This window comes from Nyctibius grandis, chromosome 10 (assembly GCF_013368605.1).
Source record: "Nyctibius grandis isolate bNycGra1 chromosome 10, bNycGra1.pri, whole genome shotgun sequence".
NCBI lineage: Eukaryota > Metazoa > Chordata > Aves > Nyctibiiformes > Nyctibiidae > Nyctibius > Nyctibius grandis.
This window is the reverse complement of record NC_090667.1, coordinates 31,180,364-31,208,039: the sequence shown is the minus strand read 5'-3', so window position 1 is coordinate 31,208,039 and position 27,676 is coordinate 31,180,364. Positions and strand designations below refer to the sequence as shown.

Genomic DNA, 27,676 nt, shown 5'->3' with positions numbered 1-27,676 from the left:
TGTATTTATTGCTTGCCTAAGCCATTATTCACCAGTCTTCGTTTTAAGAGGTAGGTATGATGGGGGTCTCACACAGGGAAGAATACATCATAAAATCTTCCCTATAAAGGATGGCACAGCTAATTTATCTTCTATTGCCGCCTTCTCAATTTATGGCATGGCAGCTTTCTACAAAATGAAGATTCACAATGCAATGCAAGAACAGAACGAAGTACAACCATTCCCAGAGCAGCCTTTGCATTCGCCATAGTCCTCAGAAGATCTGCTCATCATATTGACAAATGAAAAAGGCTTACTATACCATGAGGTCAGCAGAGACATGAGCAACAAAGCACAAAGCTATTCCAATACCAGTACAACACCATAAACTGACATCTACAGTGATTAACTCAAGACTGAAGCAACCCATCTACCCCCTTGGACATCAGGATCAGATTGCCTAGCACTGCCATCAGCATTTGAAGAGCTGGCATCTTGGCTGGTGACATACCCACCCATCCAGCAAGGGGGATGGTTTGTCTCTCAAGGAGACTGTGAAACGCAAAGGCCAACTTTCCTTTTCTCTGTTGATCACAAGAGACTTCCTATGAGCTGCTTCACATAGGAAGAACAAGACTAGGGTTTTTTTATTATATCCCATGGAACACAGGATTGGTTTAATTGCCTAAAGCCAAGGAGTTGTGTCTTACTAGGGAAAACTGGATCCTAACCACTCCTTTGCCAATATTCAGCTCTTTCCAGTAATACAAGAAAACAATATACCAGACACCTTAATGCAAAATATTCACAAAGAACATAAACATTGCAACTTATGTATGAACGTTCATTCAGTTTCTTCTGTATTCAACTCCAACAGAGGAAGCAATTTCTGTAAAAATTACTTCTGCTGCATGGTTCCTGGCATAGCTATCTAACATGCCCTCAGGTGGTTATTTGTAGTATTTACATTTTTACCAACTTATCAAGAGAAAATCCAATTGTTCCTAATGACAGTCACACTGTGTGTCTCCCATTCTCATGTACAGGGAAGCGTTTATTATCCATTTGTAGTAATTAAGGCACTGATGTTATATGGATCCATAAAGCCAACTTCATTAAGCAAACAAAGGCTGCTTTTTTCCCTCCAAACTTAAAACTGAAAAAAATATTTAAAAATAAAGTCTCAGTTATAGGTGTAGCATAGTTTGAAGAACAAACCAGTATTGGCAAACCTAAAGTATTCTTAGAATTGGAAAAAATAAAACCATAGTCTGTAAAATAATTATTTTTCCAGCATTAGCTAGAGAGAAGCAAAATAATTAGCTAGCTGAAAACATCAGGGAGAGAGCGTTTGACAATGTCCATCTTTCTGTATTTGAGCTTTTCTTGTAAAATGGTTAAGCAAACTGCTTTTTACAAGTTCAAGGCCACACGTTACCAGGGGAGCGGAATGTTCCATACCCTTTCAGAGACTTCACATCATTTGTTTCTGACAGATTAAATACAATATCGGACAAGTGACCAGAAACTGTGAAATGCCACTGCTTTTACCAGGGGCTTACTGAACAGTAATTCTACTGAAGGAACATAAGGTTTGCAACCAGGCAACTCAACTAAGTCAAGCAATTTCTTTAAAACAGCAAAGTAAAGGAACACATTAAACCAAAAAACCTGCAGGCTAGGTTTCACTACTGAGCTTCCTGTCTCTTCACTCCCTGAAAGACAAGCTCCATTGGTCGTACAGCAGAACACCTCTTATATGACCATTCTTGAACAATTTTGCTGTGCTCAGGCAATACTGTGCGTCACTATTTTGGGACATGCAATGCTCCAGGAGCCTCATCAGCAAAATTTCTCACCAATTCAACCTACAGCAACAGAGCCTCAGTTGTCATCCTCTAATTACAGCACTAAGCCAGTTATCAGAGTAAGGTGGAGAACCAGGATGGGAACCAAGTACCTGCATTAAAGCAGCACAATTAAATGCACTGCAGTCAGTGAGACCAATTGAAAGCCAATGTAGACATGCCTAAGCTGACTATCAAGTCAGGACCTTAAACCACCACAAATAGGACACACTCCTCTGCCACAACACATCTGTCAGTACTTCAAAGGACTAACAGGATTCTAGCACATGATCATCACAAGATCCTGAGAGAGGCTAGGCAAAATCCCAAAGCCAGTGAAGTCCACGGGAACACTTGCATTAAACTTTTGGTTCATTCTACATCATCTTGATTCTTTGTAGAGCACTGCACAACCACAGAACTGCATGCAAACATCAATTTCATTATTTCTTACTCCTGTGGAGGACCCCCAGACCAACAGCATTCCTCCAGAAGAAACACAGCTCTTCATTTCTTGAAATGCTATCTTGCTCTACATCAAGTCCTACTATATTTTCTCTCTTGGCAGTGCTATAGTTATCCACTGCGACACATGTGACATTAAGACTGGAATACTTTACAAGTATTTTATTCCCCCAGCCATGCAGTAAAACAAACTTTGTTGTTCTTCAAATCCCTCCTGTAAGTGCACATACAATTCCAAACAACCATCACAGTGATGTTTTTTTTTTTTCCTGAAGAGCTGGAGAAAGAGGGAGTTCAAGTCTTCTCATGGCACAGAGTTTAAATGAAGTGTTTGAAAGAGGTGTCTTGCTGGAGCTGTACCAAAGTTTTTGTAAAGGTGACCAAATCTGAGCAAGTTTGGATTTCAGTGCACTATGTAAAACTTGGACTGTGTTTTCTGAAGCTTGCAAATCTTCCAGGCAGTTTTGGGCTTCAGTTCAAACAGATCTGGACTGATTTATATTTTGTTTGAAATGATGCCCAAAACTATGATTAAGTAAGGTTTTCACCAAAACCCTCAATTCAACTCAATGGAGTGGTCTCATTTTTCCAGCAAAATGAGCCCTAATGCATTCACTCTACAAAAGGAGGCAGGCACAAAGAGAGCTTCTCCACAGTATATTGAGATGACAAAAAAGAGAGGATCCCAAGACAATGAAGTATAACACAGCACTCAGCCCAACTGTCCAGAAGTGACACAATAAAACAGCTTTGCATATATTTTTCCTGATTAATATTCCAATTTAAGAGCAGCTTACACTTCATCCTTCAGATTTAAGCCAAGTTCAGTGGGAGAAAGAGGTCTAGTACCGGGGAAAGCAGTTTCACAGCAACATTCCTGTTTTAGTTTTCCCCTTTAATAACTGAGGGTGCAATGCACAGAAAACCAGGTGCTCAGTTGGAACAAGTCAATATAGCACTGAAGTGAACACTAACCTAAACCAATAGAGAACTGTTGGGCATGGGTTTACCCCCACTACAGAGGTGGTCTTACATCCTAGAATTGTCTCCCAGTCAGGCAAAATAGGTCTCGTTTCTGCCTGCTCACTTTTCTCAGTGTGGACATTCCCCTTTGCAAAAGCCTTCAAAGCTCCCATTCACAGTATACTACCCCATAGTCATTACCCATACCACCTACCTCACTGACACCCTGGTTGGGTCCACAGATCTGCTTCTGACATGAAGAGAGATGAGAGCTTCATGTGTCACATGGTTTCTCCCTTTACAAACAGGCAAGTGATTTTTATTTATTTTTTTAAACCAACCTTCACATAGATATATTTACATACTGGGTCCTGATCAAGTCACATCTTTATAAACAGGAAAAGAAACACTTATTCTTAAACCAGAGACAAAAATCACATCTGCTTTGCCTCTAATGCTCAGCGTGGTATTGCCAGTAACAGTACTTAGGAACATAACCGCTCAAATTATTTGCTATAATGGTGCCACGCTATAGTTCCCAGCAGAATTGGAACTGCTGAATGCTACAGTCTCCACAAGGAAGGAAATGCTAGTGTGGTGCTTACGTGAAAATTCACTAGGTTTCCACTCTCAAGGGAATAGTTTCCTCCTGTGATAATGCTAAACATAAAATACATAGAGTTTTAGGACTGATGAAAATAAAATTGGTGTGAATAAATGATTATTTATATAAAAATGCACAGTCAGGACACCTACTACATATATAAGACCATAAAATTTAACTATCTCACTTTGTTGCTATAGCATACTCATGAAAGCTATTGTCCATTTGTGGTCACACGTATTTGTCCTTATCACCCACAAGGATCGCTGCCTGAGCAGGGTATTTCATTATTTAATGGAAAATGAGACAGAACTACTTTAGGAGTAAGCTGTCACTTGTAGTACGTGCAGTGAGAAGACCCGCTCAGTTCATTGGAATGCTGTTTGTTTTCCCTTTGCATTTGAAGACTACGTTTCCCAGTTGTCACTTGCACCATGACCAAGAATTTAGAACAAAGGGAACGTGCTCTAGCAGAAAGCTGCTTTAGCTTAGTTTCCACTGAGTGGCCTCCCATGCAAGTCCTTGCCCCTCCTCTTCCTCACAGTCTCTGCTTCAACTGAAAATTCTTCAGAGGCAATAATCATGCTAGAGATGATATAGATGTTATGCGGCAACCTACTTTGGAGACGCAAGGTAATGCTTTTATAAGCATGCTAATGACACAGGTTGTTGCTTTAACATGACACAAGGGCTTAATGTTACTTTTAATGAAGGTCCTGGTTTCTGTTATTTTCTAGGAAAACAGTATCAATTTAAAAGGCAGAAATGGGAAAATTAGTATGGCTTAACTTGCAGTCTGCAACTGAAATACATTACAAAACCTTCCTTCAAATTGAGAGTCGCTCTTAGGAAAAAAAAAATACACAGAAGTTTCTGGAAGGCTTAAGATCAGCATGACAGTTGCATGGATAGAGGTAAAATGCTTTTGACAAGTTTCTCTGCTAGAACTTGATTCAGCAAAGCACTTCAGCATATGCTCATGAGCTTTGCTGAATCAGAGCCCAGAAGTGACACCCCTTTTGACAGCTTCCTTATAACTGTTAGAAGTTAACCCTCTTGTGGGGACCTCTCGCCTCCCTCAGCCACTCACACACATGATGGAACAGACATATGGTATGACATACCCCTGCAGTGCCGCGGGACTTGCATCTTACTGCAGGACAGGATGCTATTTGCACATGGCATATGGCAGCAGACGCACATGGCTCTTCCCCTGTATTCTGATCCAGCACAAACAGATGAAAACTAACAGGACTGTTACCGCTCAACAAGGATTATGGGGCTACTGTTTAAAATCACTAAACAACTGCCTCAAAAGTAAAAGTAGTCTAATTCTTTCTTGATAGCATTTCTGTAACACCATTATTGACATGCCCACCCCACTGCATGTTGACAGAACTGGTTATTTTGACAAGCATAAAGAGAAACTCCAGCTAGCTGTGTAGTGACTGCAAGTTATTTGTGTTCTCCATTGTGTTATCTACTGCAAGTATGTGCTGAGAGAGTTCATCTGGTGGAACAGACTCCCAAGAATTTCTGAAGTGTGCCACAGTGCTCAAATGAATCAACCCTAGTATCTGAATTTTTTGTTTAAAAGAATCCCCTATTGAGACAAGCATTGCCTGTGAACTCTGCTGCTCACACACACAGAAAGATTCAAATTTTTTCCCTATCTCTCCCCCTCACTCCTGTCATCCCAACAGTCAGTTCTCTCCAGTAGGTTATTTCCACAAAGAGACATGGTTTGGTGTGACAAACACTCTCCTGCGACGCCATGCTGTGTGTGCAGGATCAGTTCTTTGCTCCAAGCTGTGTGCCACCACCCTCCCTCTCAGCCCAGTAGACTGGAAGGCAGAAGGGGCCAGTTCAGTAGTCGATGTTCATGTCAGTAATGTATGTGACTGCTGCCAGCTGCTTTGATCCCAGGCACCCAGCTCCACAAACATCCCATTACTCTGGATTTGCAGTTGTCCTGAAGGTGTGTTAAACAACCTGCCCCAAATCAGCTACTCTGCCTTTCAGCCAGGAGTTTATTGCTCCTCTCTACGAGCTTCCCTCCTGACAGACCCATAGTCAGGGCATATCACCAGAGCACTGCTGCTCTGGACCCTTCCATGTAAGCCACCTGATGCTCCCCACCATGGCCTCGTTAAAGCCAGCCGTAGCAGTGGGCTCCCCAGCATCCCTCACTTGCAGTCATGATGCTAGGGTCAGAAATTTTTAGTCTAGACCAATACAGTGTTTGTAAGTCATAGAACTTTAAATCTCAGAGTCTGCTTCCTAAAGAGCAAAAACTACGGGTGTTGAAGATGTGCTTTAACACTCCCTAGAGCAAGATTTAAAAAAAATTCTATCTATTGATCGAGTAGTTAACCATCAAATATTACATTTTACAGTCTAAAGGAATGATTTATAAAGAGATCTAAAGAAACTATAAGAGGAAATAATACCGTGACCTATTGCTTAACATTGGCAAGTCAACACCCCTAATACTTGTTTAAAGCCCCGGCTCATTCAATTCATGACAGTAGCCCTTATTGAGTGGCTGAAGCCCTCGTGCACAGACTGGAGGCTCATTCCCCACCACTATCCCTTAATACCTGTCCAGATGCAGTACTCTTTGTGCTATCATTTTAATGGAATACTAAAAAATAGTAGTTCACTGAATGCAAGATTTACTATAGCACATAAAAATCAAATGACAATAAAGTCATACACATAAATTGAGAAGCCCTGTAATCCACTCTGTATCAATGCTGTATTTTCTCTCATGTCAATGTCTCATTCTTCACCTCCTTTGAAGTACAATAAGTTACAATTATTGGTAAATATTTATATTCAGTTCTGCAGTGTCAAGATACTGACAGTTAATATAAGTCTTCCAAAAAACATTCCCATCTTCCCAAGACACCACAAATATTTATCCTATATGCCTTTCAGAAGGCTCATGCCTCTTTAGGAACAAGATTTAGGATTATCTTTATTCTTGTCTCAGCAACTTTTAGCTAAGAAAACTAAAACAAATTAGTATCCTGGTAGCCACTTACACACTAGCTAAAATCAATAGCTTTAATTTTCACATTTAAACCTACAATTTTCATCTGACAGGCTCAGCAGGTTTTAATGCACACAACAATTTACTTTTACTGTTTTAATTGTTTTTAGTCAATCACTTCTATTGCTTTTCTGCATCTGACTAAACAAATTAATAGAGCTATGTTCATAAATGATTACTTTGTGAAATGGCTTGATAGATACATTTGCCAGTTTCACCTTCAATTACTGCCAACATTAGTAGTATTTATACCAAAAGGTACATTTATCCAGACTTTATAATTAAGTGAACAACAGGAACAGCAATACCAAAAGAAACAAAATTCTATTTCCTGAGCTCTATAGTATCAGATTTCATCTTTCTAACAGTGTTTCCCCCCAGGCCAACTGAAAACAGCAAGACCTGCCTGCGTCATTGGCTGAAAAAAACCCTTTCTGGATCACAGTCTACTCCTGCCTAGATTCTTACATGATCTTTTGGATGAGGAAAAAACATACAAAGAATATGTAACTAAATGGCCAGGATGACATTGTAACAGGGCATGACAGACCTGGATCAAATTGCTTGTTTTGTCCCTTTATAAAAGGGCAGTAAGAGCCCTAACTCCAGAGCAGACTTAGGGCCCCCTCCTTGTCCCCACCCCACTCTGCTTCTTGGCCAGACAGGAGGTGGGTCAGGTACAGGAACATTAGCTTGAACACAACACATAGCAGTGCCTCTTTCCTTCAGTGAGGTGTACATGGCCAAAGTTGGAAAACTTACCAATTTACTAATCAAAAACATGATACAGTTGCCACAAAACTGGAAATGCCTCAAAAGCCTACCTTTATGAATGCCAGTAAGGATCAGCCTTCACTGACACAGCCTTTCCCATGCTATGTAGGTATCTCAGGATCCAAAATAAGAGATTATGAGCTCTCATAACAATTACTTCAGTGTTGCTAAATCAAGACACAGGAATGCAACTCTGCAGTTTGGTCTTTCCCCAGTTAAGGCATCAAGTGAGCTAAGCCTACTGTGAAAACAGAATTAATTGAGAGGAGAAGTTGCCTTCAGATACTACTTCCATATACATCATTTAGTAGGCTTGACCCAACAAGCATTTTCTAATCAAACCGACACACAGTAGCAAGGCTCTTCCACAAAACATGCAGTGCATGTACTCATTGACGTGAGAGATTCCGATTCACTGAATGAAACCCAGGGTTAATCTAATGGATCTTCAGCTCTTCTGTCCAAATTTAAAAGAATGAAGTTCACTTGACCAAAGAGAACACAGATTTCCCCCACACACAAGACAACTTACCCTAAGACACTTAGCTACAAGGACCTTCACCCAAGATGCTCAAAACCCTGGACTCTAGATCTTCCCAAATTCCTCTTATTATTTTATCTAATGGGAGAAAGCACAATATAAACAGAAGCTAAAGTCAAAGCCTCTTCCTTCACAGGCTCCAGAGTCATGTTCCCTCTGGCAAGAAACCCTTGAATGCTTTTCTTCAGTGTGTTTCAAGAGGCAGGCTGGAGGCTATCACAGAGAATGGCCTCCAGCCAGTGCTCAAGTCTTTCAGTAAGATCAGGGTTTGAACACCTTTACAGCTGAGGAAGAGAATTTTTCTTCTACCTTCTGGACATGTTATTTAATCTAACCATTAGAATAGCTCAAGTCCTGCATGAGGAACACTTTCCTTAGGGGGAGGCCTTGGCTTTGATCCAGTCAGGGAGGGGAAGCCTGAATCCAGTTCTTCTACCTCCTGGATGGGACCATCAATTTCAATCTTTCCTTCTCCATTTACAGAACCACCTTAAAGATCTCCCTCCTTCCACTGTACCCTGGCTTTAAGTTGTCTGAAACCAAAGAGGAATGAGGTACCCATCTCAGAGCAAGATGCCAGGCCACAAACACCAAGCAGAGGAGGGTGCTTCCTCCTTCCTGGGTGTAAGCCCCAGGGAAGGGGGTACCATGGCCTCCCTGGCCTGCATGTGGGTTAAGTCACAACAGGGTGCTGCAGGGCCTGCCAGGTTCAGCCTAACTCACCACACTTGGCTCTCCAGACATACCCAGACACACTCCTCCAGTGGATAATTAAGTGCTTCATCTACAGCTAATGTGCCAAATCTCCTTCCTACCCCACACCTATTTTATCACCACTCTTGTGGTATCCTGTGGATTAGGAAAACGTAACATGATTTTGGGAGTCTGTCCATCCCTCTCATTACATTTCTTAAACACTTTGCGAGTGAGTAAATACTCACTCAAAGCTCTCCTCCCCACCTTTACAGAGGGTGGTCTTTTTTTCCAAGTAGTCACCAGAGTGCTAAATGGGCTTCTGCTTTTGTACAAAAGCTAAAAATGACTCTACATTGGTCAAAACTGCTGACATCAAACTAGTTTTTCATTTGATATTCCTACATAATATCACTCACATTTGATTTAAACCTTCATTGAATGCACACTCTCAGAAGCGGTCTGGGTCTTAAGCTGTAGGAAACTGATAAACTGCATATGTGGTAGGAGAGATTTTTACTATTCTTTTAGAAACCTGCATAATGTCTTATATGAAAGAGCCCTGATCTTTGGCTGAGGCTGTTAGGTACTTCATGAATATAAACCAAATATATTAATCCTTTTGGTCCTTAAACTACCAAGGCTACACTCTGCTGCAACAAGAAAAATCATGAAAAGATTGTATGACCGAAAAAGTGTCTCGCTACACATGTAAAGTGTAAAAAGAACAAATCTGTTTATTTCCTGAGGTTCATGCAAAAATACAATTGGGATTTGTTTTAGTATTTCCATATTCCTTGAATCAGTTCTCTAGTCTAAATAGATATCATTTTTATTTTAAGTTGCTTGGTATTAAACAGATACTTGATCCACCAGCAGTTTTCACAAAACCACCCCTTGCTCCCCTCCCTTCAGTGAGGTAGCACAGCTGTTCCATAATCCTGGCTTTTCATCATCAGGCAGGATAGCACTCACCAAAATGTCAAACTGAGGAGAGCCACCTTGCTTGGATGACTGCCCCACAGCAGGTCTGTGTTCAGCACTCTTCAATAAAGAGCTAAGTCTTAAAAAAAAAAAGCTAAATAAACAAGTCTTCTGTCACAGATTACCCAAGTTGCTGCTACTTAGGGCAGAGCTTAGCAGGAAGATAAAGCCAGAGGTGGCAACAGCATCTTCATCCACAGCCAAATATATCCATTTTGATCAAATACAATCAGCTACAGCAGAGAGAAGTGATCAACAGAACCATAGTCACAACAAAGCCTCCGCACATCTGAATTACTGCAGAAAAGGATGAGCAAGATCATCTTATCTCCGTGCCCTGCGTGGCAGCTCAGCAATGCAGCAGTCTCAGCTCATTGTTAAAGTTGTCTTGAAATGGCAACAAGCTGCAAAAAACAGTCATTTGTTTTTCTGCAGGCCAGCACTCCGGGATGCTGACCCACAGAACCCTTTGTAGAATGATTAAAATGGTATCCAAGAGTGATCCTGAATTACTTTGTACAAGACATGTACTGTTGGACTGACTCATTAGTTTTCACATGGCCCAGCTACAGTATCTTTAATATTTCTACCAACTAATGACATGATTTCATAAACACTGATGAATAATTAGTGGTACAGTAGGATTTCGAAGGCCAGTTTTCACACATGGTTTTCACATAAGGCACCCCTTACTGCACTTATGGATTGAAACAGCCAACATGACAGAGCTGATCAAGATCAGTTGGAAGCTTTAAGTGACCCTATTTTGCTATTTCCCTCCATGCACACCAGAGCATGCTGCTCTGAAATAATTTTCAAAAAAAGGTCCTTTATGAATAGGATCATACTTTGTGTGGACAGATAACAGCTGTTGAAACACTGTTCAACATCACTGGTTCTACAAAAACACCTGAAGACCAAGATCAGGCCTTATTGTGGTGGACACACCATGCACAAAAAGCCTGTAGGTCCCTGTCAATACAGTCTAAATAGATAAGAAACCAGGAAGCAGACAAATAATAAATAGCTTGCCCCAGGTCTCAGAAAGTGTGTCAGAACCAAGAAGCACATATAAATCTCTTGATTCCCAGTGTCTTACCTTCAAGACTATTCTTGCTCACTCTTAAAATTCTTAAAAAAGCACAAGGCATCAGCCTACAGCATTACTAGCAAGTGTTACTCTAATTGCCCTTTCAAAGGGGAGCCACACCAAGGATCAACCTGGCCCAAGTGTTTAAGTTTAGGGCAGAAATAGACACTAAAACTTGAAGTTTATGAGAAGTTCACCACTTGGCAAGACCCTTCCTTCCGTCTCATCTACCTAGAATGGAAGAGATTTGATATCACGTACCATGCCAAGCCACCCCTCAAACATTCAATATACTTTTACAGAGATGTTACAAGGTGTATTCCCAACACATACATAATTATATCAGGAATGCACTCTGTTTTCTTCCCTTCACTGAACTCTCTGGCATAGCAACTCACATGCATCATGCAGTTCACTTTACACCAGCCAAAACAGATGAAAAAGAATCATGTCCAAGCTATAAACCATATCAGCCCATTGCAATTAAACACATTCAAATTCCAGCCCCCAGAAAGCAGACTTTGTAACAATACAATTGCCAACTGCATCTACCAAATACTCTATTGCTGCCCTTCAAACGTGCTTTCCATTTACAAGCACACAGAAGCTACTTTACTGCCAGTTCCTCCATTGATGGCACATTTTATTGACAAAATACAGCTGAGCCACCTAAAGCAATTTCAGCTACAGAGTAACCTTTCACACAAGATGTTAACCAGCTCCTCCGTCCATTTGCAGTAGATTTAGATTAGCAAACACCACACAGACACATTCAGATCCTTTGAACAGCCTCATGCCAGTTGGCAGCTAAGGACAGAGTAATGTTATAACAGTATTTCATGCCTTCAGCCCTGGGAAGCAAAGCCTTCCTTACTCAGAAGTAAGATGTTTGGATTCCCACTCTGCCACAAACCGTTTCATCTACCTATACTTTTTCTTGCCTGTCTCCAGTTCCCCCTTTCCTTTGTCTTACCCCTCTCCTGCATTAGTTTTCTCATTACACTTTTGCAAAGATTGCCTCAGTTTAAATAATGCTGTTTAACAAAAGTTACCCAGTCTTCCCATAAGCTTAAAAAGTGCCAGATGTATACAAGTCTATCTAGAGCACAACCACAGGCACTGGAGTGGCTGCTTACAACAACTGGTCAGCCAAAGAGAAGCTGTGCAGCCACAAGTTCACCATCAAAGAAATACTTTAATTTTTAAAAGCTGCAGACTGCAACATAAACTTACACTTCTCTTTTAAATGCAGTTGTATAAAACTTTTGCTCTGCATTACTTATGGAAAACACAAATCTTAAAACACACCAAGACTTGGTGCTCCACCTTAAGGCAGCTTGCTAAGAAGAAAAAGTTTTAGAAACTACTTCTATTGTCAGGCTTAATCCTGCATTGCTGTCAAGTCTGTCCTTCAAGGGAGCTTGCCTGACCAAAGATCTTACAGTTGACCTCTGAGATTTCATCCATCAATCACTCAAAGTGCTAGTTTACTACCAGCTGCTCTTAACATCTGTCCAGTGCTAGCTGTCATGCCCTCTCCAGTTTAGTCTCTGCTAAATAATTCCAGGGGTGGGTGGGAAAGGAGGAGAGACCCTACAGCAGCACATTCTCCCTCAAACTCACACATAAAACACACACCATATCAGGCAGTCTGATGGAAGAAGATAAATTCACTAACATATCAAGTCTAAGTCACAGGCAGAGACTGTGCAGCTGAGTAGTGTTTGGAATCAGACTGCAAGTTTCCAGCGAAGCATTAGACACCCACAAGTGCAAACACCTACCACACACAGACAGACAAGGCCTTGCGTTATCAGATCACATGGTTCAGCTCCATTCTCAGACTGAGACCACGCACAGAAGGGGAGTGCCAGCAGCTAGCAGTCTGCCACTAATTGCAGGAGAATGATACAGCTGCAACAGAGACTTATCCCTGCAGAAGGTGCTACATGGGGAAATTACTTTAGCCATGGGAGTTTGGCTGACTTTTCTCAGACTTTTTAATTAACCCCACGCAAAAGAATTCAGCACTCCCATCTAAGACCCCTTTATGGTTCATCGCTCAAATCCAGTTTGTCTTATGGTGTACACACAAGTTGAACCTACTACTGTCCCAGATGAACTTTGGTTTTTACAGCTCAGTTGGAAAGAGCAAAATCAGGTCATTTATTCCTGCACACTGGGAACTGACCAGAATCACAGTTAAAAATAATACTAGAAAGAAATCAAATCCAGACACCACATAGAAAGTAAGAATCAATACATTACTTGCCCTGACCAGAAAACCACACACAGCAAGAGAAGTCCGTGTGCTCACAGAGTAGCCTGCACCATCACACCTCATAGCTGGATGCTCATTTCTCCTCACTTTGCAGCTGTTCTAGTTCACCTATAGAGAGCTCAGATACTCCTTGCACTGCAGTTCCAGAGAGCACAGATGCATCAGCCTGGAAGAGAGCTCATCTGTCTATCTGCCTATAATTTTTAGTTCACCAGCACAATATCAGTTTGGTTTTTTATGCTCTGTGGTAGCCACATGGTTCATAATTCTTTTTGTGCTTCACCTCCCCAAGGAGGTCACCCAATACTTTTTTCCTGTGTGACCCCGTGATAACACAACAGTCCTATGTTACACCTGAGAAACCAGTACAAAACTGCTTTCGTACGTGTCACATAAGAAAAAGATACTTCTGTTGGAAGGCAAGTGTATTATTAGTTGCTTTGCTCATTAACAAAAGCCAATCAAAGCCCTACTGCTCCCTAAAGATGTTGCACTCTACAAGCTATTGCAGCTTCCTAAAAGAAGCTAGTGGCTTAAGTCCAAACAGCTAGTGCACAACAGGCACTTCTCTTTTTATCCTTTTTAAAACAGGGGGTGGGGAGCAGACAGCCCTTGATCTGAGGCTCTGGTCAGTCCAGAATTACTCCGCTCAAATTCATCTGGAGTAGCTTCAGAGCTGGACTTCTTGCCTCCTTCCCCCTTGGAGAAGGGTACAGCTGCCCCACCACTAAAGAGCAGACACTCCTCATCACACTGCTGCTACAGCCCTTTCATTTCCCACAGGACACCACACTGCCAAGGACAGGAGGCCTAGGTTAAAAGTCCCCCCTTTCTCAGAAGGCACCTGACACCATGCCTAAAGTTATAAGGCACTCTCACATAGAAGCCTCTCTCCTTCCAAAACCACATCCTTCATTTGTTAGGTCAATGCCCCAGCCATTTATTAATACATCAGATCTCACCACATCACTTCCCTTCCAGTTAAAACAGGTTTCATTGAATTAAAAGCAATAACTTAGTTTTTATTAAGAGAGGGAGACTCAGAGAGAAGTTATCAGACATTACCAACCTTACCTGCAGAAAAACAGCAAAAACTTCCCCCAACTCTAAGGGGCCCAGCCCCTTTTTATCCTACTCCCCCACTGCTAGGCTGATGAGTGTGTATTGCTGCCAGCTGACAGACATACTCCCAGCTGCAATAAATGAGATGTTAATAGTGAAGATCCCTCCTGCATACTCATGTGAAAGGTGGTCTTCAGTCATCCATTTTTCATGGAGGAACTCTTTTTCAATTTCTAGTTTTATTTGTGTCACTGTAGAAAACTGTGACTAGCCTATTTTATAAACGTCTGAGGGTTTATTGCTAGGCACTACAAAAGACACATCTATATACTGCCTCTCTTATGAAGATTTCTTATGAAAATGCAAAGATTAGGTTAATGTTTTTCACTAAGTTCCTAAATTGGAAGTTCGTTTTATTGTTTAAAAGTTACGAAGAATTTCAGGATATATAAAGGTGAAATCTCCACTGTAAACATTTTAAATGGATGGGAAGAAAATATTTATGTTTAAAAGCTGGTTATTTAGCAACTGCAGAGTGATTTAGCTCTCAAATGTCAACCTCTCCATACTCATACACTGATATACAAGACAGCTAAATGTGCCTGTGGAGGGTATTCACTGAGAGAGCCTGCCTAAGGGTTCTGTGAACCAACGGAGTCCTGCAATAACACCTTGGCAATGCAAAACTCCTGTGTTTAGAGAACAACCCCCTTTAAAATCACACAGTCAAGACTTCTATTTCCTGTGGTGTATTTTAGCAGCAGCACTGCCAGATCTCTAAGCAGAGGCTCTGCACCGAGCTCTAGTCTTTGCCACACAGAGGCCCCTTTGAATACACATATTTAAAGAAGATAGCCAAGACCTGCAGTCAGAAAGAGAGATCTGAAGAGGAGGGCCTTTGGAGCATGGAGCACAGCTCTTTGAGTTGAAAGTCAAAGAGAATTCAGAAAGGAATAAATAATCAAAAGAACAGAAGTAGAAAGAAGCTGGTATGACTCCAAGAGGCACAGATCTATTCTGATATTCCTAGAGCACCAAGAAGACAAGGCATTTCTTCTGTTGTTTATAGTAAATTTTGTTCTAAATTACACTATTACACAGAAGGAAGTGCCTCATAATAACAGCTGGTTTTTATTGTCCACGTGACTTTAATTTATCCCATGTACAAGAGAAGAGTCAAAATTGTATGAGTCCAGAAAAAAAAAGAGCAAGTTTGGACATCGCCTGATAGCCCAGTGATCAGAGCAGTCACCTCGGCAGGGAAAGGATGTGTCAACATCCTGCTCCCAGGGTTGTTCAGGAACTTACATGAATCACTCCTCGAATAAACCGTGGAGAGCAGACAGTCACTGACCTGGGACTCCTGTTGTATGAGGATGCCCCGGCATCATAACATCTGAAGGCAAGATCCTGGGTGTGGGAACTGCAGGTAGAGAGGCACATGTAAACAGGGACAGTCACTCTTTGCTGAGTGATTCCCAGGGAGATAAGAGACGCCAGTGGGACGTAGGATTCTCTCTCTGTCTCACACGTAAACAGTCATTCACTTGATGGAGAACCCAGCATGTCTCCTTAGCATCTTTACAAGTTGTTAATAAAACACAACACAGGCCCAGGAGCTGAGAAAAGAAGTCACTGGGTCTCGTTTGTCAGCAAAGATAAAGAGTAAATATGAAACACTTGAGGGGAGTGGCCCCAAAGGGTAAGGCTTAGCACTCAAAAATAGGTGTATGATAGAATTATTAGGATACCTTTAAGTATATCTTGTGGAAATGGGATGGAATAAAGAAAGTTTATGATGAACATCAGGGGGGAAAAAAAAACAGTCCTGAAAGGCAAGTACATTAGAGGGTAGAATTATCTTAAACACCTCAAGCAACTGAGCTTTATCACATCTCTTCTGAAATGTGAATCTCTTCGGCTTTAGGTACCGAAAACAAGCGATAAAAAAGAAATTATTTGGAGAAGGAAAGAGAAGACCAATTAATCTCTCATTTGCCGTACAATTCCTTGCAGGAAGCATCTTCAGCTGCCCAGATACTGCATCTGAGCCTCAGATTTGAGGGTCTGGATTTGATATATTTTGATTCCAAGAGCAGGGCAAATGCTCAGTTGCGTACCTTCCTACCACCAACTGGACTGAACCAGCTCAGTGAAATTTTAGCCCAATAAAACAGAAACCTTACAGAAATGTAGAATTATAAGGGCAGAAAAAAAAAGACTGGAGGTTGAAAGCATCTGGAGAAGTCATCTAGCCCCCCCCCAAACCCTAGGGCTGGGCTCCGTCACTGGGAAGAAGGTGGAGAGAAGGGCTTTGAGAGAGCTGGGTGAGCTATTCCAGCACATCACTTATCCTTACAACTACCCCAGCACCCGGCCTCTTCCCCTATGGAATCCAGGACTCCTTTTCCTAAGGACTATGGGCAAAGAGAACAGATCATGCCCCTCTTCAAGGCAGCACATAGTGCTGAAAAGCTGCCTGTTAGTCAGACTGGTTTCATGAGACCTCTTCCACTTCTATAGTCTTGCTGCAATGGTTTGTGTGATTTGGGGGCCTGTAGAGAGGAAGATCACGGCAGGGTGGTTTTAGACCCTGGGAAATGATGCAGGTGTGGTGCTCTGTGTCCCTTCCCTTGACTTCCAGACAAGCTGGGCTGGCGACACTCTTGCCATGGAATCCCTGACAGGATGGGTCCCGCTCAAGGAAACAGGTATTTAACCTTCACCTTGTTGTAACCTGCAGGAACAGTAACAAAGTTATGGTACTTTCCAGCTTCGGACAGGGAAGGAGCAAAAACTTTTGCACCTCTCATTGCTCAGCCTGATACCCCTATTTCATCGTCAGTGCCTGTTGCTCTGTGTTGTAGCATTAGTTTATTCTAAAGCTCCACCTCCTGGAGCCATGAAATTAATACAGAAAGGTCTCAACTTTCACTTGAAATAAGGGTGCAAGTTAAAGAGGAAAGTTTGCAAAGGAGTGAAACTTAAAGGGGCAAGATTTAAAATTATCAAAGTATCCCTGGTTTGTTAGTTAAATAAAAAACAACTCCGCTTTAATTTGGAAGCTCATCTGATCTGGGAGAAGTCAGTTTAGTTTCTCAGCGCTCGAGAGTGGAATCTTTGGCAGGGCTGCTGCAGCAGCTCTGTTTAATGTCTCGTCAGAGCCCAGTACGCTGAAGACTTCGGGCTATTTCCAGTGTAAATCCATAACGCTAATTATGAGCGCTCCCCCCCCATTTAACTCATCGCCCCTTTTCACGCCTTTGACCTTCCCACCACCAGCACTTCACGGCGCACCTCAGGCGCTGGCCGGAGCGCTGCCCCGCTCGCTCGCTCCCCGCCGGCCGCCTGGCACCGGAGGGTGCTCGCCTCCTCAGCGGAGGGGACCCGCGCTTCCGCCTGGCCGGGCCGGTGCCTCGGGGCGAGCAGCGGCGGGGCGGGACCCGGCGGCGGCGCTCAGGCAGCGCCCTGGGGCAGCACCGCCCCGCCTCCGCCTCCGCCTCCGCCTCCGCCCGCCCACAAAATGGCGCCGCCGCCGCCGCGCCTCTCCCGAGGCGGCGGCGCCCTCTGGCGGCCGGCGGCGGCACTGCGCTGCGCGGGGAGCGTGCGGCGGGGCTGCGCCCGCCCGCGGGGAGGGAGGGGGCGCGGGGAGGCCGGCACGGGGTTGGGCTCCTGCTCGGCCCCTCGCCCGCCGGGAGTGCAGAGGGCTGGGGGCTCTGGGGCTCGAGGGAGCGGCTTCCCCGGCCCACCCCTCCCGTGGCTCTCGCCGTGCCCACGGGGACCAGCGCGCTCCTGGGCTGGTCGCCTGTTTGTAGCCATGTGTCTGCAAAGAAAGACCGCTGCAAGCTAGGCCTTCCTTGGCACTGCTCAGAGGAGTTTTATTGTCACTGTCAGCTGCCACAGACCTCTCCTCCACTTGGCAGATCGAAATCTGGCTGCTCCTGTGCAACAGAGAGCCCCTGGCCTGCGGGGAGGCCGTGCTGCGGGCCTGCGAGCCGCCGAGCCACGTACGCCATCAGGGGAACGCAGGTGTCCATTTACTGGCATAGCTGAGGCCCAGCATCTCCAGAGTCTCAAATTCTTCCTTGCACTTTGCCCCTGCGTTCCAGAGGGCAGCTCCACATTGTCCGCTCTCAGGTTTCTCATGATGGGAACTGGATTGCACATGAGTTTTCTCACCCTGCTCACCTATCCCGGGAATCCGCGTCCTTCCGCTTGCGAGTTGAAGTGCGTGTGCTCGGTGACCTCAACAGCAGTGCAAGCCATGCTTTGCTGGGCTCACTCTCTCCATACGTGTTATCATAGCACATCTATCGGTGTTGCTGACCGAGAAGGCTCTGCTTTCTCATCAGCCTGTTTTCCACAAGATTCTAAGACAACTTCAAGAAGGGCTGCTTGCCATTCTCCAGCCTGTTTTGAGTCTTTCTATCAGGTGTTTCAAAGAAAACGTAATAGTTCAACTGCACAGAAGTGGATGGTCAAGAAACAAATGCTCAAGGAAACCACCCTGCCCCATCCTGCTTTTGAGCTCCCCTTCCTCAGTCTTCTTCTGTGACCAGTGTTCAGAGGGGTGTGAACATTAACAAATGGACCAGGAAGACTTTCTGGGCACCTCTGGAGCAACCACGGAGCCCACGGCAAGGCGGGCAGCTACTGATAGCCAGGCAGCTTTCCCTGTTCACTTCATCAGCTCTATCACCAGTGCACTGCAAAGGCCGGTTTCACCAGCATTCACAGATCTGCTGCAAGACAGTCCCGGGGCATCTGTCTACCAGATTATTGCAAGAGACTGCAGTGATGGTGAGAGGTGAATGGTGCTAGAACTGTCTGAGCATGAGTGTCATGATGAGAGATCGGAGCAGACTCAGCAGCAGGAGCTGAACAGCTGCCGTTTGGAGGTGTTGGCTGCCACAGTTCACATGAAACCCACAAGGGAGCTGTTTCTGTTACACAAATATCAACGTACGCTTCCCTCACTGAAGGCCTTGACGCACAGTTTAAGATCAGCTTGAATCCCGCAGGTATCTGCTCTGGATCCAGTATTGTTCCAGACTGTTACTAACTGTAACATAAAGTGCCCCGAGAGTACAGGCAGAGCACAGTGAAGGGAGAAGCGCTTGTAAAGACCTTATGGAACACTATGATAATTGGAAGAAACCAAAAAAAAAAAAAAAAAAAGAAAAAATTGGAAAGGGTACAAAAGATCACACGATGCAGCTGGAAGGAGACAAGAGCGGAACAGTACACTTCAAGCAAAATCAAATTACGCCACAGGACATCATGGCTCAGAAACAACTTGGGCAGAAAATGACTTGGAGATTATGGTGGACCGCAAATTGGATACAGTCAAACATCACTTTGAGACATACACACAACACAGGGGAGGCGTTACTGGCCCTGCCTGGGAGGCCCCAGCTGGCGTGCTGTGTCCTGATCTGGATAGCGCAATGTGAGGACGAGGGAGACAAGAAGAGCAATGGCTCAGAACAACACACACTATTGGGGAAGGTCGGGAGAATGGGGTTTGTTTAGTCTTGCAGGCACAAAACCAGGGTGGCAGGATAAACCAACAGGGCTTCCAACGCACTGGGGAATCGCTAGCGGGAAGGTGGTCACCAGGCGAGTTCTTGATAGCGTGCAAGGGGAGGAGGACAAGGTGAGATGATTTATCTTAAATATTCGGTGTCACCCTTACTGACCTGTAGCCTGTCTCAGCGGCTGTCTCCACGCGGGGTCCCGGGGCCGGACCCACGGCACCGGGGCCTGTCAGCGGCAGGAGTTTGTCCCCAGAGCCAGCCGGCTGAGGCCAGGGAGCTCTCCGCCCGCGCCCCCGCCGCCCCGCGGGGACCCCCCGCCGCCTCCCCGCTTCTCTCAGAAGACGGGAAGCTCCTCGTCTCCCACCCGCAGGGCTCGCTCCCGGCCCCGCCAGACCCGGGTCGGGCCGCCTCACGGTGCCCTGACTAACGGGCCGCCCTGCCTGAGGGGCCGCTGACGGCCGCCAGGTTGGCGCCGCGCCGCCACGCGCTGCCCCACAGCCGCGTGCAGCCCCACAGCCGCGCGCCGCCCGCGCTGCCCCACAGCCGCGCGCTGCCCCACAGCCGCGCGCCCCCCGCGCTGCCCCACAGCCGCGCGCTGCCCCACAGCCGCGCGCCCCCCGCGCTGCCCCACAGCCGCGCGCTGACCCACAGCCGCGCGCCCCCCGCGCCCGCGGCGGTTCCTGTTCTCGATGGCTTCGATAAAGCTGTAAAACAGCCCCAGTTATTGACAGAGAGAAGACATCGCCCTGGAAGGGGTCCGAGAGGGGCGGTATTTACGCATATGTCACAGGAGTCCCCGCGCGGTGACAAGCTGCAGCACCCGCGGGTGGGGATGAAGGTTTAAGGACCATTTAAACACTCCACGAGTTTCCTGTTGTAGCACAACGGCAGCAGAAACACACACCCCCCCCCCCCAAATACCATCAGCCTGAGCCACTGCGAAATTTGCAGTGCCCAGAGACCCTCGGAATTTCCCATATCTTTACCTGCAGTGACACAGTCCAGCAATCAAATTGGACCACAGAACAAAATACACAGGGGAAGGCCGGGGCTGGAGGAGTTTCTCTCACTGCTTACTCACAGTAAGGATCTGCAAAGGGCAGAAGTAGTTCCAGAATTTTGTCTACAGTTTATTGCAGTAAACACGGATGGAGAAAAGCAGCTTTCCCCAGTGAACGCAAGGACAGAGGATCAACTGACAAATGAAATAATGCAACAGTTTACAGTGAACCTTGGCAACGAGTTGGTAAGTTGTAGTCCAAAACGTGGGGAAGGACTTCAGGTGCCTTGTTCACATGCATTAAAAGATCATCCAGAACCAAAACATGATTGCCATTTATGTCCATAGAAACCAGAACATCCTCTTTCAGCTGGAAAACACAGGATTATTTCTTAACCTAAAAACTTAAGTCTGCAGGAGATTAGTTGTTGGCATGAGTATTTTTTTGACAGGCTGTAGGAATCCTGGAAATAAGGTGCCTTGTGTCCCAGAACCTGATCACAAACACAGAAATTAAGACAAAATATGCCATAAAATTGTTATAACTATCTGTGGGAGAGGCCCAGCAGAATGACTCCCTGTACAGAACAGAGAGCACAAACGCAGAGGTACATTCTATAGCCTATATATGCAAACTTCAGAGCTAACCCCTTTCAGTTAAACCACACAGATCCCAAAAGAACATTATACCCATAAAGAATTTGCTGGCATGAACGTCCTTGAGGCAAACGAGGATGAAGAGCTCTGATTAACAGAAGTTTACTAGTTACGTGACAAAACGAGGGCGTCTTGGTGGTAACAGCAGGGATGTAACCAGGATGCCTTCGGTAATCCGTACCTCTTCCATACTTGTCTAACTGAAAAACATTGACCTCAGAGAGACTGAGATGCAAACACCCTTTAAACCCTTCCTAGAAATGTACTATATGAATAAAAAATGCCCAAGGATTGCACAAGGGTGTTTTGTACAGTTACAGTCAATAGAAAGCATTCACTTCAGAAAAAAAAAATTTTTTTTTTTAATTAATCACTAGGTTGCCACTTAACTATCGCAACAGAAAACTCGTATCAATAAGATTCTATCAGTCTTCAGCCCTGTTTTTTTTCCCCCCACATCTGGAGGTGTGCAATACCTCTGACAATATACAGCTGCTTAGAAATGGTTTGGGTTTTTTAAATCCACATTAAAAAAAAAGGGGGGAAATCTCCAATTTAGTAAATGCAATCTCTAAATGCAGGCACATGTTTAGTATTAAGATGCTTACTGTGATGTTAAAGCATGATTTCAATTTTTATTAGCCATTGCAAAAAAAAAAAATACTGCAGATATATAAATGGATCCATACCTCAAAGTTCTTCTGCAAGTCACTAGTGCTGCTAAAACAAACATATGAAAAGGTCACAGGTGCTTAAAGAACAAGTTTATTGACAAGATCTTCACAAATAAACAGTCTAAAGAAAATTTCAGAAATCTCTAAACTTAGAAATTTTAAAATTTTATTCTCATTGGCAAAATATGCAAAAAAAAAGTGTAAGATGTCACTATATTTTTAAACTTTCCTAATTTCAACATTTTGGTTCAGTCCTTTAATTTTACAATACACATCCAACCCTTAAGCACAATGAAAATGAGTCAAAGTACAATTTTCCTTCTGTAAGGGGATCTCAATAAGATTTTTTTTTATTTTTGGCAAGCATCTCCCTGAATCCTGTCTGCTTGGAACTTGATAGGTAACATCATCAAGAAATAACTATAAATATTCCAACTGAGCCAAATTGTTCTGGTATTTATCAAAACCTAGATTTCCCCAAAATGACACAAAGCATACCATGTAGTACAAGAAACTATCAGCATGCATTTGAGAGGTCATTTTTATACTTCAGGTATGTGAACTTAAAACCAAAGAGGGATAATTCTGATAAAAATGTACTCAGATATTTCATAACATTAATATTTATTGCTTTATATGAATACTGTATTGAAAGCCCAAGCATTCAGTTTACACACAGAAATTATACAATTATATACCGTTTCACAATGGCAGTGAGCACTCATTACAATCTACAAAAATCTACTTTACAGAAATTTAAAAATTCTAAATATCAAAAAGGTACAGTTGAAGAAACAGGTATAAATTTGGCAGCCAGTAATCATGACTGGGAGGTTGCAGCTTGCACGTCTTTAAATATGGGAACTGGAAAATACCGAGAGTTTAAAGCAGTAGTTTGTGCTTTGGAGCTGGTTTGAAAAAAATTTAACACTGGCTGTCAAAGTAGCATGTTCAAAAATATTTAGTCCACTTCCAAAATGTTATACAAATCATGGTGATTTCTATGCACCCCTAAACCTTTTAGTCGTTTAGCTCAGGTACACAACTACGGTCATATATTAACTCTTCCAATACAGTGGGGTGTGATCATACCGATGCCATCTGCATACCTTAGAATAATTTTGAGACTTCTCTACAATATTCACAATGCTCCAAGAAGCACTCAAAAAGGCAAGTACCTGTTCGTTTCTTCCAAGATATTTTCTTATCATATTTTCAAACATTTCTTCTACAAAAGTTTAAGCTAATGTTTTGATTACAACGTTCTCAACATAAAGCACATTTTCTCATAAATTAATGAAATCCTTTCACTCAGGCACCTCAGAAGTATACAAAAATGTTGTAATCTGAACAGTTCTCTTGGAATGTGTTTACTCTGGTGTTTTCAACAATGTTTAGTATTTCCAGGGTTTCATATGGGCCAGATTTCATTTGTTTTGTTTTCCAGAGGCAAAACAAAGTGCCTTGAGAAGTGAACTCAGTCTTCTCCTATAGAAAAAGTATTTGCTGTATTTACCTTTTATAGAAACAGAAAAATATACCATTTCCCCCTTAGAACAGTGAGGGTACACATACATGTGCATGCGTGCATATATGTGTGTGTGAAATGTAACACATTTTAAACACACAACATAAGGTTTCATAGTGTGTAGTCAAATAAAAATCTGGAAACCAGCATGAAACCCCATATTTCACATGTCAAATGTTGAAACTGTAACCAAAATATGAAGTAACTGCTATAGCTGTCAGAAAAAGACAAGACAAAAAGCTTTCTTGCTTACATACAACTAGGTGTGGTAATCTCCAAAAAAGTTGTCAAAATTATAATTACCTTCCAGTTTAAAAACTTTTATTCTAAATAAAAAAAACTATACACAACCACTGATTTGACCAAACGAAAGTTCAGCGGTAAGCAGGACCTGAAGGAGCTGGTATTCACAGTTCTTATCATGTACAACTCTTTCAAGGTTCAATCCATGGAGAAGTTTATTTTACAACCTGCTTCTTTTTGTAAAACTAAAGGTCCACTTTATTACATAAAATTATTTATACAGTGTAAAACCGGAGCCTTATGGAAAATACTGCATCTAAGTGTATTTAAATTAGTCTTGCTCCATAGGTTCATCTGCAACTTCTGTTGCTTCATCACTGTTTTCCATAGGGGTCTCTGATGAAATTTCTGGAGTTTCGCCAGCACAGGACCCTGACTCTTCAGTTTCACTGCAGTCAGCTCCACTACTGGCAGATCCACTAATTTCACTGTCATCCGAGTGTAAATCCTTCTCTGCTCGAGACTGATCAGACTCCTCCATTTGATTGTTCTCCTCAGAGGTCTCTTCATTCACAGTTGAGGATTCAGTGTCTTTTTCTTGATCTTTTCTGTCTGGACCAACATTTCTGGGAGACATGAAGGACTCTAGAAATGGTGAAAGTACAGTATTACTAAGGCATTTTTAAACATATCTTAATCCCGCTACTTTCCACTCCCAGCTATGCTGAGCAATACTTCTACAATACAGCCAAGGACAGGAAAAGCTGACAAACCCCTATTAGAAGATATAAGTATTAGCCAACTTCATCAGGATCCTAATATACCATAAAGTCCAATTTTTTTATGAAATGCACAACTGGAGACATTCAGCAATCCCAACAGCACTGGCCTCCAGCAAAGGAAATCCCAACTCCTTGGAAAATGCACAGAGTAAAGACAATATAATCTGAAATACCTTCCTCCTCTTCCTCTGTACAGTGCTGTCTGGTACAAGTAGCATCTTTTTCTTTATCCTGAGATGTAGAGGATGTTTCTGTCTCTTCCCCCATGCCTAAAGAAACTTCACTGGAGGCAGTTTGGTTAGGTGCATCTCTGGCTTCCCCTTCCTTGTCAGATTTAAGTCTTTTTACCTCATGTCCTTCTGCTTCTGCTGGATCATCTTCAGAGTGCTTATTTTTTACTGGGCTGCTCTGAGCACCTTCTGATTCAGATGCTGGTGATTCACTATGAACAACAAAAGCATCTGTAGTTTTTATTGAAGAAAAACATTCTGTGTCTTGTCACACTAAAAAAAAAAGTAGCGGCTACTTCAAGTTAAGCACTATACAAGTGATAACAGTAGAACTCACTTCACTTATTACATGAGAAAACCTCAAAGCCATCACTCCTCCTTCACCTGATTGTCGATGAAAACACACAGTGATCAGGCTGCTCTGGTGGATCCAACTGTGGAAACTTGAGCTAATAGTTATCTAGACAGTTTAAACAGTAGTGAGTACACATCAAATCCTGCTGCAGATATCTGTACGTTGAGACTCAATTATGCATACTTTAGATGGCCATTCTAAGACATTTTTAAATGTAAATGAAAAAACCTGAGTATAATAACAACTCAAAATACTTTACTCCCCACAAACCTGTGTTTTTTATCTTCTGTTTGCTGCAAGCTTGATTCTTTATGTTCCGTGCTGTCTGGCAAACCGTTCGTTGTCATAGGAGTTGACAAAGAAACCTTCGGTCGATTTACTGGTCTAGGAGTTCCAGGACCATTTACATTAGATCTTTAAAAAGAAGAATAAAAAATTAACTCATCCTTTTAGTAATTTGTTCCTAATAGGCAGAAAGCAGCTATAACCTTGTTTTAAAAGATCACCAAAACAAAACAAAAAAGACCGGGTACTTTTGCTATTTTATATTGAAGAAAAAATTCCTTGCCTACAACATGCAAACTATGATAAAAACTTTAAATAACAAAAATTTCTAAACAAGGAGGTTACAAAAAGATAAAAATAGAGTATAGAGTGTGTATGCTCATGCCTCCTCTACCCTCCTTCCCCCAGCATTCCATGTCACACGCCATTTTTGACACTATCTAATTTGGCATCAGAATAGGTAATGATAAGGGATCTGAACCAGATGTTTCCAGAACTACTCTGCTTTTATGCAGAAAAAGTTAACTCCCGAAACTAAACTTACCTGTCAGAGTACGCTGGTGAATTTCCTGGGAACATAACACCATTCATCCGATTTAAACTATTAGAATTATTTTTCCTAACAACAACAAAAAAAGTTATTAATAAAGGCACTTGAAGTTACTTTAAGCTTGTTTGCACAGAATTCCCTCGCCAACTTAAATAGTCCCCCACTGTCAGTCCTCAAGGGGTTTTCCACCTATACATTATACTAGGGAAACAGGCCAGGATATGAATTTACAGCACAACTGGTGTCAAGGGGTATTCATTTCTTCTACCACCAGCTATGGTACAAAATAACAGGTTAGTGTTCAGGGCTAATACTGAACTGTACCATATATCCTACTCCAAAGCTGTTTGTTCATTTCCACACTACTACACAAAACACTTGCAGAGACACTACTCTTGACTTAACTATTGATAATGAAAACTGAACTCTGCATGTCTGTCTTTTGGATAAAACTACCTCCAGCAAAGAATATTAGACACACACACACACACACATTCTCCCCTCTACTAACACAAGCCTGAAGTTTCAAGACAAAAATGATTATACTTACTCTGAAGATGGATATACACAGCTGACAACCATGACATTCTGTAATACACAAACAACATATTAGGAGTTCAGAAACAGAAGCTTCAGCTCTTGACAACACCCCAAAACTTAGAGTTACAGGATTTTGGTCATACCTGTTAAAGTATCTCTACAGAACAGTGGGCTGAAAGCTACCAACAGGTGACAGATAGAGAAAAAGCATCTCTGCTCCCTCTTCATAAGGTCAGACACTAAAAGTCAGTATTTTCATAAGTGGGTTACTGTCATAACAAGACCAGCACATTAAGCCTCAGGCCCAAGTGTTTGTGATTTCTAGCTGAAGTATCTCTGGAAAGCAAAGTATTCCAAAATGCTGGAAAACTTCTGAATTGACGGAGAAAGGCTCTATTCATATGCGAGTCCTGCATTCCACAGTGTGTGAGCACTGTTAGCTATCTTTGGCACAGCTATACTTCAAATGTGAAATTATTTTGGCCCCACATAAACAAAGGGCAGAAATAATGATTAATTCAGTATGTTTTGCTTAGCCACCTCTCCCTCTCGAATGGCACTGCAAACGAAATCAATTTTAACACCTAGAAGCCTAGCTTAAAAATCAGGTAAAGTTTCTCTCTTCAAATCAATGCTTAACCCAGTTACACAGAGGGGCTTTTATCACAGGGCCAGCTACATTAATCCAGGTGAACTTCAGTGAAGGTTCTCCATAAAACCTGAGGTGTGGTATCACAGATGTCATTGTTGGCTAGGAAACTGCTTTGTGAAATTCCTGTCTCATCATTTATTCCTGACCATCTCCTTCCCATCTTAACGTGCAAGAATACACCTGATTGCATCCACTATAACAGTGAAAAACAATCCATTTACAAGTTAACCTTTCTTCAATCAAACAGTCTAAGTCAGAACCTCAAGCCAATTTTGCCATCAAGAAAATCCTATGTGGAACCACAA

At 42.9% G+C, this 27,676-nt stretch overlaps 1 protein-coding gene across 2 annotated transcripts in view; it reads right to left on the bottom strand.

The window, feature by feature from the left end:
- Nucleotides 1–22,350: 22,350 nt before the first annotated feature.
- Nucleotides 22,351–27,676, bottom strand: part of PPP4R2 (protein phosphatase 4 regulatory subunit 2) — a 31,207-nt gene continuing 25,881 nt past the window's right edge. For both annotated transcript variants that reach the window (XM_068408837.1, XM_068408836.1), the window contains exons 5-9: nucleotides 26,730–26,767; nucleotides 26,174–26,248; nucleotides 25,615–25,758; nucleotides 24,933–25,201; nucleotides 22,351–24,622 (exon numbers count right to left, since the gene is read on the bottom strand). In XM_068408837.1, the coding sequence (XP_068264938.1) occupies nucleotides 24,309–24,622; nucleotides 24,933–25,201; nucleotides 25,615–25,758; nucleotides 26,174–26,248; nucleotides 26,730–26,767 (840 nt within the window). In that variant the 3' untranslated portion in view covers nucleotides 22,351–24,308. The remainder of the gene's footprint in view (nucleotides 24,623–24,932; nucleotides 25,202–25,614; nucleotides 25,759–26,173; nucleotides 26,249–26,729; nucleotides 26,768–27,676) is intronic.